A 14,953-nucleotide genomic window follows, 5' to 3' on the forward strand; every position below is an offset into this window, starting at 1 on the left:
CATCATTTCTTTTTTTCTTTTTTTTGGGGGGGGGGGCAATGAGGGTTAAGTGACTTGCCCAGGGTCACACAGCTAGTAAGTGTCAAGTGTCTGAGGCTGGATTTGAATTCAGGTCCTCCTGAATCCAGGGCCAGTGCTTTATCCACTGCTCCACCTAGCTGCCCCTACTCATCATTTCTTACAGCACAATAGTATTCCATTCATATACCACAACTTGTTCGGGCTATTCCCCAATTGATGGGCATCCCTCATTGTCAATTCCGTGACACTACCACAAAAAAGAGTAGCTATAAATATTTTTGGTACATGTGGGTCCTTTCCTCTTCTAGGACTCTTTGGTAGATGATCCAGAAGTGGTATTACTGGGTCAAAGGGTATGCACCAGTTCCATAGCGCCTTTGGGCATAGCTCCAAATTGCTCTTCTGAATGGTGGGATCAGTTCACAGCTCCACCAACATAGGCATATAGCAGTCCAATTTTCACCAGCTTCTCAACATTTATGATTTTCCTTTTTTGTCATATTAGCCAATCTGATAGGTGTGAGGGTGTTGTTTTATTGTGCATTTCTCTAATCAATAGTGGATTTAGAGATTTTTTTTCATTGGCAATAGATAGCTGTTGGTTTCTTCTTCATCTGAAAACTGCCTGTTCATATCCTTTGACCATTTCTCAAGTGGGAATACTTGCATTCTTATAAATTTGATTTAGTTCCCTATATATTTTAGAAATGAGGCCTTTATCAGAAATACTGGCTGTAAAAATTGTTTCCCAGCTTTTTGCCTCCCTTCTAATTTTGGCTACATTGCTTCTGTTTGTACAAAAACTTTTAAATTTAATGTAATCAACGTCATCCATCTTGCATTTCATAATATTCTCTATCTCTTGTTTGGACATAAATTGTTTTCTTCTCCATAGGTCTGAAAAGGGATACAACCATTTTATTGTTATTGTTATTGTTTTTTGTTTTTTCAGGGCAATAACGGTTAAGTGACTTCCCTAGAGTCACACAGCTGGTAAGTGTCAAGTGTCTGAGGTCAGATTTGAACTCCGGCCTTCCTGAATCCAAAGTTGTGCTTTATCCTCTGCACCATCCTGGCTGCCCCCTTCGGGAACAAATATTTTAACCATACTATTTTCCCCCCCCTTTCTCCCTTTTCATGTGTCTCTTGAGTCTTATATGTGTTGATTGAGTTTCTGTCATTTCTGGGCTTGTTTCATTAGGAAAGTTTTAAAGGTCCCCTATTTCATTGAATACCATCTTTTCCCCTGATAGATTATGATTAATTTTGCTGAGTAGGGGCCAGCTAGTGGCGCAGTGGATAAAGCACCGGCCCTGGAGTCAGAGGGACCTGAGTTTCAAATCTGGCCTCAGATACTTAACACTTAGTAGCTGTGTGACCCTGGGCAAGACACTTAAACCCAATTGCCTGACCCCCCCCAAAAAAAAATTTTGCTGAGTACTACATTCTTGGTTGTAATCCCAATTTCTTTGCCCTCCAGAATATCATATTCCAAGTTCTCCAATCTTTTAATTTTTTTAAATAATAAAATTATTTATTTTCCAGTTACATGGAGAGATAGTTTTTAACATTTGTTTTTATAAGATTTCCAATTTCCAAGTTTGTCGCGCCTCCTTCCTCCCCTCCCCTAGGACAGCAGGGGTAATCTGATTAGTAGGGTTTTATATATGTGTGTGTGTGTGTGTGTGTGTGTGTGTGTATAAAATAACATTAAACATATTTCTGCATTAGTCATGTTATAAGAGAAGAATCAGGGGCAGCTAGATGGCGCAGTGGATAGAGCATCGGCCCTGGAGTCAGGAGTACCTGAGTTCAAATCCGGCCTCAGACACTTAACACTTATTAGCTGTGTGACCCTGGGCAAGTCACTTAACCCCAACTGCCTCACTAAAAAAATAGAAATAATAAGAGAAGAATCAGAGCAAAAAGGAAAAACCTCAAAAAAGAAAAACAACAGCACCAAACCAAAAGAAAATAGGTATAGTTCAATCAGCATCCATATTCCACAGCTCTTTTCTTTTCTGGATTTGGAGAGCCTTTTCCATCATGAGTCCTTGGGACTTTCTTGTACCATTGTATTGGTGAGAGAATTAGTCTATCAAGTTTATCAACACATAATGTTGATAATACTGTGTACAATGTTCTTCTGGTTCTGCTCATCTCACTCATCATCAGTTCGTGCAAATCCTTCCAGGTTTCTCAGAATTCCTCCTGCTCATTGTTTCTTACAGAACAATAGAATTCCATTACATTCATATACCACAACTTGTTCAGCCATTCCCTAATTGATGGGCATCCCCTCAATTTTCTTTCTTTTTCTTTTGGCTGGGCAGTTGGGGTTAAGTGACTTGCCAAGGGTCACACAGCTAGTAAGTGTTAAGTGTTTGAGGCTGAATTTGAACTCAGGTCCTCCTGAATTCAGGGCTGGTGCTCTATCCACTGTGCCACCTAGCTGCCCCGATCCCCTCAACTTCCAATTTCCACCACAATTTCCTTGCCACCACAAAAAGAGCAGCTATAGAATATTTTTGTACATGTGGGTCCTTTCCCCTTTTTTTTCCCAAAGAGATCAGAAAAAAAAAAAGAGAAGTACCCACATGTACAATCCTTTAATGTTAAAGCTTACCAGGTCCTGTGTAATTCTGATTGTTATTCCGTGATATTTAAATTGTTTCTTCCCTGGCTGCTTACAGTATTTCTCCTTAATTTGAGAATTTTGGAATTTAGCTACAATATTTCTTCAAGTTTTCCTTTTGGGGTCTCTTTCAGGAGTTGATTAGTAGATTCTTTCAATTACTACTTTTTCCTCTGGTTGAAGACATTGGGGCAGTTCTCCTTGATAATGTCATGTAATATGCTGTCTAGGCTCTTTTTTTGATTATGGTCCTCAGGTAGTCCAATTATATGTAGGTTGTCCCTCCTGGATGTATTTTCCAGATCTTTTGTTTTTCTGGGTTTTTTTGTTTTGTTTTGTTTTGTTTTTTTTAGTGAGGCAATTGGGGGTTAAGTGACTTGCTAGGGTCACACAGCTAGTAAGTGTTAAGTGTTCTGAGGGCCGGATTTGAACTCAGGTACTCCTGACTCCAGGGCCGTGTGCTCTATTCCACTGCGCCATCTAGCTGCCCCTGATCTTTTGTTTTTCTGAAGAGTTATTTTCCATTTCTTCTACTTTTATAATTCTTTTGCTTCTGTTTTTACTTCTTCTTCCTTGTCTCATTGAGACATATTCCATCTGCCCAATTTTGATTCTTAGGATTATTTTCCCCAGTCAGATTTTGCAGCTCCTTTTCCATTTGGCCAATTGCATTTGGTTTTGTTTTGTTTCTGGAGGCAATGGGGGTTTAAGTGACTTGCCAGGGTCACACAGCTAGTAAGTGTCAAGTGTCTGAGGCTAGATTTGAACTCAGGTACTCCTGAAATCCAGGGGCTGGTGCTTTATCCACCGTGCCACCTAGCTGCCCCAGCATTATATTTTTTAATGAATTATTTGCCTCTCAATCAATTTTGTCCTTCTTTTCCAAGCTATTGATTCTCTGTATAACTCTCATTTCTTTTCCCAATCTTTCTTCTACCTCTCTTATTTGGTTTATAAAATTCTTTTTTGAGCTCTTCCAAGAGAGCTTTTTGGTCTCCGGACCACTTATTCTTCCCCTCTAAGGCTTCACATATAGGCATTTTATCATTGTTGTCCTCCTCTGAGTTTGTTTTTATCCTCCCTGTCACCATAGTAATTGTCAATGGTGAGGGTTCTTTTTTGTTTCTTATCCACATTTTAGCTTCTTTTGTGCCTTTTAAGGTTACATTCTGCTCTTGGGGTACAGCATGCATTATCTGGAACTTCTTTTGCTAAGGTCCAGCAGCCAGGTCACCAGCTTTCTGCTCCGAGATGTCAGCAGCTTTCAGCTTGCTCATTGCCCCGGAATGGCCCAGCCTAGTTGTGTCTGTTGGGTAGCCAATACCTCAGGTGGCAGATTGCATTCTGCATTGGGGCTGGAGGCCTCACAATTGGTCTGCTGTGCCACTAGCTTACTAAGCTAGGACCATGGGTCCTCAGTTACTGATCTATGTTGTGACCAAGAGCCTTTTGCTGGCTTGCCCAGATAGCCTTTGCATGGAGCTGTGCTCCCCTTTTATCCAGATGAAAAAGCTTCCTTGAAGGTCTTCTAGGTTATCTTAAGTCAGAAGATTGTTTCACTCTACTTTTTGTTTTGTTTTGGGTTTTTTGCAGGTTTTGCAGTTCTAGAATCTGTTGAGAGGCTTAATTTAATGTTTCTGAGGGAAATTTGGGAGAGCTCAGGCAGTTTTCTGGTTTGCTCTGCACCTGTCTCTGTCTCTAATTGAGGATTCTGTCAGCACTAGTATTTTAGAGATCTAAAACCCACACTTTTCATATTAGCTGCAATATTCCTAGTGATAGAGTAAGCAATAGACACAAGTAAATTAGCATTCAAACAAATAAAAGCTTTAAAAAATTTTTTTGTCTGACTTATACACACATTTGAAATCAGACTGCCCAATTACCATTTAAAAATTTTTTTTTAAAAAGAGGAGTGAAAACTGTCAATTTTTCCTCTACTGGATCCTGGAAACTAGGGTTTACAATAAAAAGAGTCCTGGATAGGGGGCAGCTAGGTGGTGCAGTGGATAAAGCACTGGCCCTGGATTTAGGAGGACCTGAGTTCAAATCCAGCCTCAGACACTTGACACTTACTAGCTGTGTGACCCTGGGCAAGTCACTTAACCCTCATTGCCCACCAAAAAAAAAAAAAAAAAGAGTCCTGGATGAAGAACTTCTCCAATGGGTCCCCATAAATTCCAAGGGCCAGAAATTTATCCCAGATGAGGATCCCATGTGAAGCCTAGGTTCTACAGCAACCCTTCCAAATGCCTATTCATACTGACCAACTAGACCTTAAAGCTCAATTGCTACTTCTCCCCTCTGAATTCTAGAGGACCCTGAGTAGCTTAAGAATGTCTTTCTGGGCAGCTAGGTGGCGCAATGGATAGAGCACCAGCCCTGGAGTCAGGAGTACCTGAATTCAAATCCAACCTCAGATACTTAACACTTACTAGGTGTGTGACTCTGGGCAAGTCACTTAACCCCAATTGCCTCACCAAAAAAAAAAAAAAAAAAGAATGTCTTTCTAATGCTATTGCTCATAACCCTTCACCTGTGTTCTGCCCTGCAAGATTATCAGTTGAAAACAATCAGCCAGCCAGATTTAATTAGCTTTTTTGTTGTCAGTCATTTTCGGTTGTATCTGACTCTTAGTGACCCCTTCTGGGGTTTTCTTGGCAAAGATAATGAAATGGTTTTCCATTTCCTTCTCCAGCTCATTTTATGGATGAGGAAACTAAGGCAAACAGAGTTAAGTGACTTGCCCACAGTCACGTAGCTAGTAAGTATCTGAGACCAAATTTGAACTCAGGTCTTCCTGACTCCAGGCTTGGCATTCCAGTCACTTCACCATCTAGCTGCCTTAATTAGCTTTTAGAAAGGAGTATTTTCCTAAGATGGGTAATAAGAACAAAATAGGCCCCCTCCCCCATAAAAAAGAATGAATAAATGAATATATTAATGAATTTTAAAGTCTGTACCAGGCATGAAGGAAGTCGGAGAATTTGTGCAACTTTGCCTCACTTAAATACAATTCACACAGCAGTCAAGACATCACACCCATGGTGTCATTGGCCTCTTTGAAAATGAAAGACAAACACAACAGATAGGAGATGGAATATTGTATAAATGGAATAGCCAATAGGCTAGTGGAGTGTGTGATGAGTTGTAATGTGTAATCAGCCCAGAAAGGTATAATGGAGCCATATCATAAAGGGTTTTACATGTCAAATAGGAATTTGTACTTTATCCTAAAGGCAATGGGAAGCCACTGGAATTTTTTGAGTATGATATGGTCAGACCTGTGCTTTGGTAATATTGATTTTGCAATTGTGTGGAAGATGAATTGGAGACAGGAGAGATGGAATACAGAGAAACCAGTTGGGAGACTATTGCAATAGATAGGGTTAGAGGTGATAAAAATAGAGGTGCTATAGCTATAGTGTTTATGGTATAAGTCAATAGACTATTCAACTGATTGGCTATCTGGCAGTGGGGGAGATGGATATGGAGAAGGAATCATTTAGATTACAAACCTGGGTGATCAGAAGCATGGTGTATCCTAGACAAATATAGAGAAGTCAGGAGGAAGGGAAAGATAGTAAGTTCAAATTTGGATATGATGAGTTTGAGACATTAATGGGAAATGTTGAGATGTTCAGCAGGGAGTTGGAGATGCTAGACTGGAGCCCAGGAAAGAGATGAGGGATTTGGGAGTCATATGCATAGTTATTGCTGAGTCATTTTTTTAGTCATGTCTGACTCTTCCTGACCCCATTTGGGGTTTTCTTGGCAAAGTGGTTTGCCATTTCCTTCTCCAACTCATTTTACAGATGAGGAAACTGAGGCAAACAAGGTTAAGTGACTTGTCTAGGGTCACACAGCCTGTGTCAGAGGCCACGCTTGAACTCAGGAAGATGAGTCTTTCTGACCCCAAGCCCAGCACTCTATCCATTTTGCCACCTAGCTGCCCAGCCAAGTAGCTCACATACATAAGCATAGAGATGATAGTTAAACCCAAGCTGCTGATGAGAGCACCAAAAGAGAATAAGCTATCTCCCAAAGAAGGGGAGACCATCTAATAATAATTTTTAAACTAAAGAAGCATAAAATAAAGTACCAAGGGGGGCAGCTAGGTGGCACAGTGGATAAAGCACCAGCCCTGGATTCAGGAGAACCTGAGTTCAAATCTGGCCTCAGACACTTGATGCTTACTAGCTGTGTGACCCTGGGCAAGTCACTTAACCCCCATTGCCCTGCAAAAAATTTTAAAAAGTAAAAAAAAATAAAAATAAAGTACTATGAAGAAAGTTGTTATGGGAGTGGTGGTAGGGAGTGAGGGAGGGCTTGTAGAGAAATCTGCATTTAAGTTGGGCTTTAAAGGATAGGTTGGAATTCACCAGATAAAGAGAGGACAGGAGGACATTCTAGGCAAAGAAAACTGCCTAGCAAAGTAAAGGGAATATTTAGGGGACAGATAGTAGTCTGGCTAGAGTTTAGTTTGTGTTCAGGATTAAGACTAGAAAGATATGGTGGCACCAGATTATAGAGGGCCTTGAAAGCCAGGGAAAGGCATTTGAATTTATTCAGTAGGTTATGGGGCGCTATCACAGATTATTAAACAGATGAGTGAGACATGATCAGAGGTGTGCATAAGAAAAATTCGTCTGGTAGTTGTAGGAAGATTGGTGGGAGGGAAATTAAAGGCCTGATGATCTGTTATTAATCAATCAATCAATAAGCCTTTTTTTTTTTAATGAGGCAATTGGGGTTAAGTGATTTGCCCAGGGTCACATAGCTAGTAGGTGTCAATTGTCGGAGGCCACATTGAACTCAGGTCCTCCTGACTCCAGGGCCAGTGTTTTATCCACTGTACCACCTAGCTGCCCCAATCAATAAGCCTTTATTAAGCACTCACTATGTGCCAGGAATTGTGCTAAATGCTAAAGATATAAAGGTTAAAAAACCCCCACCATTCCTGCCCTCAAGAAATTTACATTCTAATAAATCTATGATGTCATCTGGTGGCAAGTAATAAAGACCTATGCTGTAGCAGGAGTAGAAAGAGAAAGGGGAGGATGGAGGTAAGAGATGCTGTGACAATATACTTGGTAACCGACTATAGGTGATGTAAGGAAGAAGGAAGAGAATTCCAAAGGCAATACCAAGTTTTCCAACATGGGAGACTAGATATTAATGCTGGCAACAGAAATAATGAAGTTAGAAAAGAGGTGGGTTTTAGAGGGAGAGATGTTAAGTAGTTTCACATATGTTGAGCTTGAGGTGAGATATTGCTATGGAAATTTCTTATAGAAAGTCAGAGGTTAATAGTCTGAAAACTGAAGAAAGATTGTGAAAATAGAATGTAAGTTTCTTGAGTCAGTCAATCAGCAATTATTAACCTCCTATTTGCCAAGCACTGTGTTAAGTGCTGGGGATGCAAAACAAACAAACAAACAAAAAGGCAAAAGATAGACTTTTAAAAATATATGTATAAAAGCTAGCTATTGCTATTCCTATAATTATTATTTAGTCATCATATCTCCAATACCTTGCAATCATTTATTCATTCATTCAACACACATTTACTAAATGCCTAATATATGGCAGGCTTAGCAATACAGAGACAAAATGAAAATATTCTGTTGAAAAAATTATTTTTTGCAGATTGAAGCATACTTTAGACTTGATTTTTCTTAAGGTTTTTTTTGGGGGGGAGGGTCTGTTTTCTTTCACAATATGACTAATATGGAAATACTGCCCATGTATACGCTATATCAAATTGCTTGTTTTCTCAATGAGGGGGAGGGAGAGAATTTGAAACTCAAATTAAAAAAAAAACATGTTAAAACTGTTTTTATATGTAATTGGGAAAAACATAAAAATATTTTAGAAGAAAAGAAAAAAATCATTCCTGACTTGTAAGCCCCACAATGGCCAGCCTAGATTTGGCCTTTGGGACTTAGTTTACTACCCATATTCTAGCAGTTCCAATCCCATGAAGCAACTTCCATAGCTAAAAATGCCCTGGAAATCTCCCTTTTCTGGCTAGAATCCTGAATTTCAAGATTATGCTACACAGGATTTATGCTCCAAAATCCCTTCCCCTTTACACAGAAGTTGGAGTTCATAAAGATTTTCTAGGAACTACTCTCTCAGGTTGAGTGGGTATGTACATATCTGTCTCTACTACATGCTCTTGAAAGAAATCTGTTAGTACCCTGGTTGCTACCAAATATTGAGCTAAGAAAGACTATTTTCCAAATATTTTTTTCTCAGGCTTCATGGATGCTTCTGCCACATGCTTTTGCTACAACTCTCCATTATCCACAACTGCTGGGGGTAGATAAAACTGTCCAATTTTGCCCCATTCCCAACAAAAGTCCTCCAGAGGGAAAGTTCACATGAGAAACTGAGAAAACTGGTCTATGAACGCCTCTTTATAGACCACCAAATGAGGCTTCTCCAGCAAGACTCCATCCACCTGAGTCTCAAATCAACCAAAAATCTTGAGTTCCCTTGGTTCTCTCAGAAAGGCACCAGTTAGCACATCTATACACTTTTTTTTTGGTGAGGCAATTGGGGTTAAGTGACTTGCCCAGGGTCACGTAGCTAGTAAGTGTTAAGTGTCTGAGGCTGGATTTGAACTCAGGTCCTCCTGAATCCAGGGCCGGTCCACTGTGCCACCTAGCTGCCCCGCACATCTCTACTCTTATGGAGTGCTGTTGCTCAGATATCCTCAAAGGGTCACTTCTATAATTTCATCAACTTGATTGGGGGAACTCTTCAGATTGTTCAGGAATTCCCCTGATCAAAACCACCATAAATAAACAACAACTAGGGCAGCTAGGTGGCTCAGTGGATAAAGCACCGGCCCTGGATTCAGGAGGACCCGAGTTCAAACCAGTCCTCAGACACTTGACACTAGCTGTGTGACCCTGAGCAAGTCACTTAACCCTCCTTGCCCTGCAAAAAATAAAAAAAAATAAACAACTATGTGAAGTGTAACTACAAGAAAATTTTAGGTGAGCAACTAAGGTGACCAGGAAAGGCCTTATATAGGAAGTGGTGCTAGAGCTGAGCTTGGAAATCCTCCTAGAACTCTAAGAGGTAGAGGTAAGGAGATACAGAGAAAACCTTTGCAAAGTCACTAAGGCAGAAGACAGGCAGGGAACAGCAAGAAGCCTAGTTTGGCTGGAATGTAGAGTGTGAAGGTGAGTAATGTGTAATAAACCTGGAATAGTAGGCTGGGGCCAAATTGTGAAGGGCTTTAAATGCCAAGCAGAGGAGCATGTTATTCTAGAGGGAAGAGAGAGCCAATGGGGCTGACACAGTCAAACCTGTGCTTTGGAATATCAGTTTGGCATCAGTATAGAAGATGGATTTGAGGGGAATGTGAGGCTGAAAGACCAATTAGAAGGAGTCTGTTGCAAACAGTTCTGGTGAGAAGTGAGATGGGCTTAAACTATGGCGATGAGAACCTTGTGCATAATAAATGCTTGTTGGATTGGCTTGAATATAGATTGGAGATTCTGCAGAGTGTTAGTGGTTGAGGTTTGGGGAGTATATTGGGAGAGAAATGAAGGTATTTAGGTTCTGCAAGTCTTTCTAAAGGAGGACAATTTAGCCCTGCTCAGAGAAAGAGGAGAAGGAAAAGGAAGATGAAACAGGTCCAGTGACCTGTGGCCTCCTTTTCCCAAGAGGTACATGGCTCTCCTTTTCCCACCTTTCCCCCCCAGCCCCCAAGTGAGAAATCCTCTCCCTGAATGAAACAAGAGGTGGATCTGAGAGGTACTGGATTTATGCCCACAGGGTTACATTGGCTGAGACAATGTTAAACCGCCATTTAACATTAATTTGAGTTGTAAATCACCTTAAGTAAGCCAAAACCTCAGGTTAACTAGCGACCAGGAAGTTGAGTTTTTAGGATAAATCAAAATGCATATAACCAGCCCTGCTAGGACCATAGCTAAGGGCATTAGGGACCATAGAAACTTTTTGTTGTGTGTATACAGCCTTATTTCTTTATCTGTAGGAATGGTTGTTTTCCTTCCTGTACTTGCCTGAAATAGCCCCACTACCTTGAGCCACACAACAAAGGTGCCACCAATTGATTCAAATCTGCAGATGGAAATAATAAATTACATTTCTATAACACTTTACAATTTACCCATCTGAAGAGACAGCCTGGTAAATGGAAAAAAACCAAAACACTGGATCATGAGGATTTGGGTTCAAATCCCACCTCTCATTGCTTACTAGCTATGTGACCTTGGGCAAATCACTTAGCCTCCCTGGGTCTGAGTTCCCTCATCAGTAAAAAGGAATTTGATTGTAATAATTGCTAGCATTTATATAGCACTTGTTATGTATCAGGTACTGTGCTAAATGTTTTACAAATATTATCTCATTTAATCCTCACAACAACCTTGGCAGGAATTATTATTCTCTTATTGCTATTATTATCTCCATTTTACAGAAGAGGGAAAGTAAGGCTGACAGAGATTAAGTGACTTTCCCAAGGTCACACAGCTAGTAAGTGTCTGAGCCTATATTGAATTTAGGTCTTCCTGATTGAACCCAGTACTCTGTCATTGTGGATGAGATAGCCTATGATGCCCCTTTAACTCCTAATCTCAGATCCTGTTGATGAGGTAGGTAGTACAAATATGACACCACTTTTATAGTTAAGCAAATTGAAGATCACCTGTAAAATGACTTGCTCAGCATCATCTGCCCCTATCAAATGCCAATCCCTAGGATTATAGGTGTTTCTGACTCCACACTCTTCCTTCTATACCCAGTGACCTTTTCATTTTGTAAAAATTTCAGAAATATGAAAGTAGGGGGAAAGATGTGGGGCCTAAGAAATCACACAGATGAGCCTACATTAAAAAATAATACCGATGGCTGTTGCATGAGATCGGAGATTTGTGCTCGAAGGGGACCTCAGCGACGCTATGGATTTGACAGATAAGCCTTTCCAGAATGAAGGGTGCATTGCAGCAGCTTGGGGCACGCACAAGCCCTGCACTCCAGGAGTGCCTGGTCCCTGGGCACAATGATGGAAGTCTGGGCAACAAGCTGTGGAAGCAGCCTGCCTTGTGAGGATGGAGCCATGTTTCCAACCCTGGAACTGGGGGAGGCCACGCAGGGTGGACCACTCTGAGACAGGCTGGGCCAAAGGGCATTCAGTCGGTGCCCTGGTGGGCCCCAGCCAGAGGTTTCTATCTCCCCAGCCTGCTCCCCTCAGTCTCCACTCCCCACCTAGGTCTTGTGAGTCAGTCAGCCTGCTCCCAGGGACCCAGACAGCTGGAGTCCATTTTGATTCTCCTCCACCACCATCACTAGGACAATACAACCCCGCCCAGAGCCAGGCGCGCCCCCGCGACAGGCCCTGTGCGCGTGCCCGCGTTTCTTCCCGCCTCCCAGGCTCCGAGCCCTGCGCAGAGGCCTGTCCTGGGGAGCTTAGAGGGTGTGGGGGGAGGGGACTGGTTATGTAAGCGCTGCGCGCTCCCGTGAGCCGAAAGCCAATGGGAGCCCCGGGCGGCTCGTGCCCGCGCACGCAAAGGGGGAGAGGGAGCGCAGAACGTGCGCGCGCCCTCAGTACCTCCACCGCTGCCTCCTCCTCCTCCTCTTCCTCCTCCTCCTCCTCCTCCTCCTCTTCCTCCTCCTCCTCCTCGTCCTCCTCCTCCTTCTCCTCCTCCTCCTCCTCCTCCTTCTTCTTCTCCTCCTCTTCCTCACCATCACCACCACCATCATCTTCCTCCTCCTCCTCCTCCTGCTCCTGCTCCTGCCGCTGCTGCTTCTCCCCCCGTTCCCTTGGAGCGGACCATCCTGGTGCCTCTTTTGTGAAGCGGCGGCTGAGGAGACCCCCGGACTCGCCATGGCCGACGAAAAGCCGAAGGTGAGGGAGCCCGTGGCCGCGGCGGCGGCGGCGGCGGCGGCGGCGGGGGAGGGGAGGGGGCCGGCGGCGCGCGAAGGGAGGGAGGCGGGCCGGGCGGGGGTCCCGGCGCTGCGGCGGCCCTGACTCGGGCCCAGGCTTTCCGCGCCATTTTCCCTCCACCCCCCTCCCTCCCTCCCTCGGCCCGCGCCGGACGAGGCCCCGCCGCCCCCGGGGCCGGGGCCGAAGCCACGGAGGGGGAGCCGGAGCGCGCGGCCTGGCCTCAGCGCCGCAGCCGCGGAGCTCGGGGTTTTCCCTCCCGGCCCCGGGGGCTGCTCTGCCCTCCCCCGGCGCGGGCTGGAGGCGGGTCCTTACCGGGCCCAGAGTTTCAGAGCCTCCCCTCTTTTCTCGGGGGTCCCCGCGCCCCTTCCTCCCTGCCCTGGGCCGGGGCCCCGCGGGCAGGGCCTGCGGGCTGGAGCTGGATTCCCCTGGGTGAGGAGGGCTGGGGGAGCGCGGCTTCCTGCCTCCCTCCCTCCTCTTCCTCGGCCGAGGAACCCATAGCTCTTGGCGACCATGTGGATGATGCTGAACCCTCCAGCAGGGAAGGAGGTGGGAGGCTGGCAGGGCAGGCTCAATGGGTGGCGTGTCTTTTTTTTTATGTAAACTTTTCAAAAGCAGCTTTTAAGACGCCAGGAGGCTTCCCCCTCCTGTCCCCCGTGTCCCGAAAAAATGAGTGCATCCTTCAAATGGGGATTTTTCTTCTTATGGCCACCATCTCTATGCCCATAACCTTCCTGGGCTCATTTAAGTACAATAATGCTCACATGGATCTAGCTAGAGTAAGGCGTCTGCAGGGGTGCAGGGAGGGGGAGGGGGGAGTGAGACTGCCTCCATTTACATTCTATATATCTTGTATGGACATGGTGGTTTACATGGTGCCCTTCCCCTGTTAGAATGAGAGCTATTCTAGTACAGACCTCTTTTTTTTGGCCTTTCTTTGTATCTCCAGCGCTTAATGCCTGGCAAATAAATAGTAAGCATTGGATAAATGCATTACCCAGGTTCGAATCCCAACTTTGATCTGGGTTATCTGGGAGAACTTGGGCAAATAAGTCAAAGAACCTCCTGGACCTCAGTTTCCTTTTCTCTTTCCACCTTCGGATCTAGGAGTCTTTGATCCTAGGTCGGTCACAAAGATACAGGGAAGCTTAGAGTAGAACTTTTATGCGCTCCCTATTAAAATCTTTTCCCACCCTCCTCCAAAAGAGGGTACTAAATAAAAAATCCTTTGGTCCTTTGAGACATTTATTGTTAGAGACTAAGTTTTTACTTTGAATTCAGGGAGAATCTCTTAAATTTATGTTGAATAAATTGTTAAACTGGGTCTGGTAACTTTTTTGTCTGGGTGATTGAAAAAATTAATGTCAGATATACATAACTATGAAAATTCTTCAGCAAAAACGATGTAGAACTGAATGCAGATAATTAGTAAAGGAAGTTTGATAGTTATTCATGTGATTTTTCTGAAAAGAGCTTATCTTTTTAGGGAGAGAAAGATGGTCATGCTGCTAATTGTTTTTTAAACATAAAATGTTGCAGAGGTGGGTGTGACTTCCTTTCTAAAGTCTATTGCATATAGGTTCATTTTTTGTTACTATGATAGTTATTTAATTTCATTTGTACTGAGTTTCTCATCTCCCCTGTTAGTTTCAAAGTCAGTATCACTTATAGTTCTACTGTTTTAGAAATCAAAATGTGAAACTTGTTGCTTTTTGAAACAACTTTAGATTGTTGGTTGATGCTGCTAAAGGTGTTTTTTTTAACATCCCTAAGTTATATACCACCTTATTTTTCTCTCAACAGGAAGGAGTCAAGACTGAAAACAACGACCACATTAATTTGAAGGTGGCAGGGCAAGATGGTTCGGTGGTGCAATTTAAGATTAAGAGGCACACACCACTTAGTAAACTAATGAAAGCCTATTGTGAACGACAGGTGAGAGTATATTGGCTTCCAGACTAAATCTGGTAAAAACAGATTTGAGAATGAAGACTAAGATGGCATCTTTAACATTGTACTAGCATCATTGTACGTTGTCCTGTGGTCTTTAATAGTTAATAGGTTTGGAAGGATGAATGTTCATTTGCACCACATACTTACTGTTTTTTAAGGTTTTAAATGTATTAGTCATTTGTGTTCAACATTCCTTTCAACAACCCTATATGTTAAAATCCTTTTACATTTTATTATAGTGATTCTTAATAATAAGAGTCAATTAAATGAAACAACTTGCTAACACCAGAATTATTTGGGGAGCAATATTAACTTTTTTGTTTTAGTGAAAGGTAGGATGAATTTTAAATATTTTCAGGCATCCTACTCATTTTATACTTGTTTTTGTTTTTTATTTTCAGAAGGCTTATCTTAAACTA

At 42.8% G+C, this 14,953-nt stretch overlaps 1 protein-coding gene across 1 annotated transcript in view; it reads left to right on the plus strand.

Moving 5' to 3' along the window:
• SUMO2 (small ubiquitin like modifier 2) overlaps nucleotides 1-14,953 on the plus strand; it is a 97,658-nt gene that overhangs the window by 68,956 nt on the left and 13,749 nt on the right. The window contains exons 3-4 of the mRNA XM_044003295.1: nucleotides 12,143-12,545; nucleotides 14,385-14,516. Coding sequence (XP_043859230.1) covers nucleotides 12,143-12,545; nucleotides 14,385-14,516 — 535 coding nt within the window. The remainder of the gene's footprint in view (nucleotides 1-12,142; nucleotides 12,546-14,384; nucleotides 14,517-14,953) is intronic.

The sequence above is a fragment of the Dromiciops gliroides genome, chromosome 4, assembly GCF_019393635.1.
Source record: "Dromiciops gliroides isolate mDroGli1 chromosome 4, mDroGli1.pri, whole genome shotgun sequence".
Classification (NCBI taxonomy): Eukaryota; Metazoa; Chordata; class Mammalia; order Microbiotheria; family Microbiotheriidae; genus Dromiciops; species Dromiciops gliroides.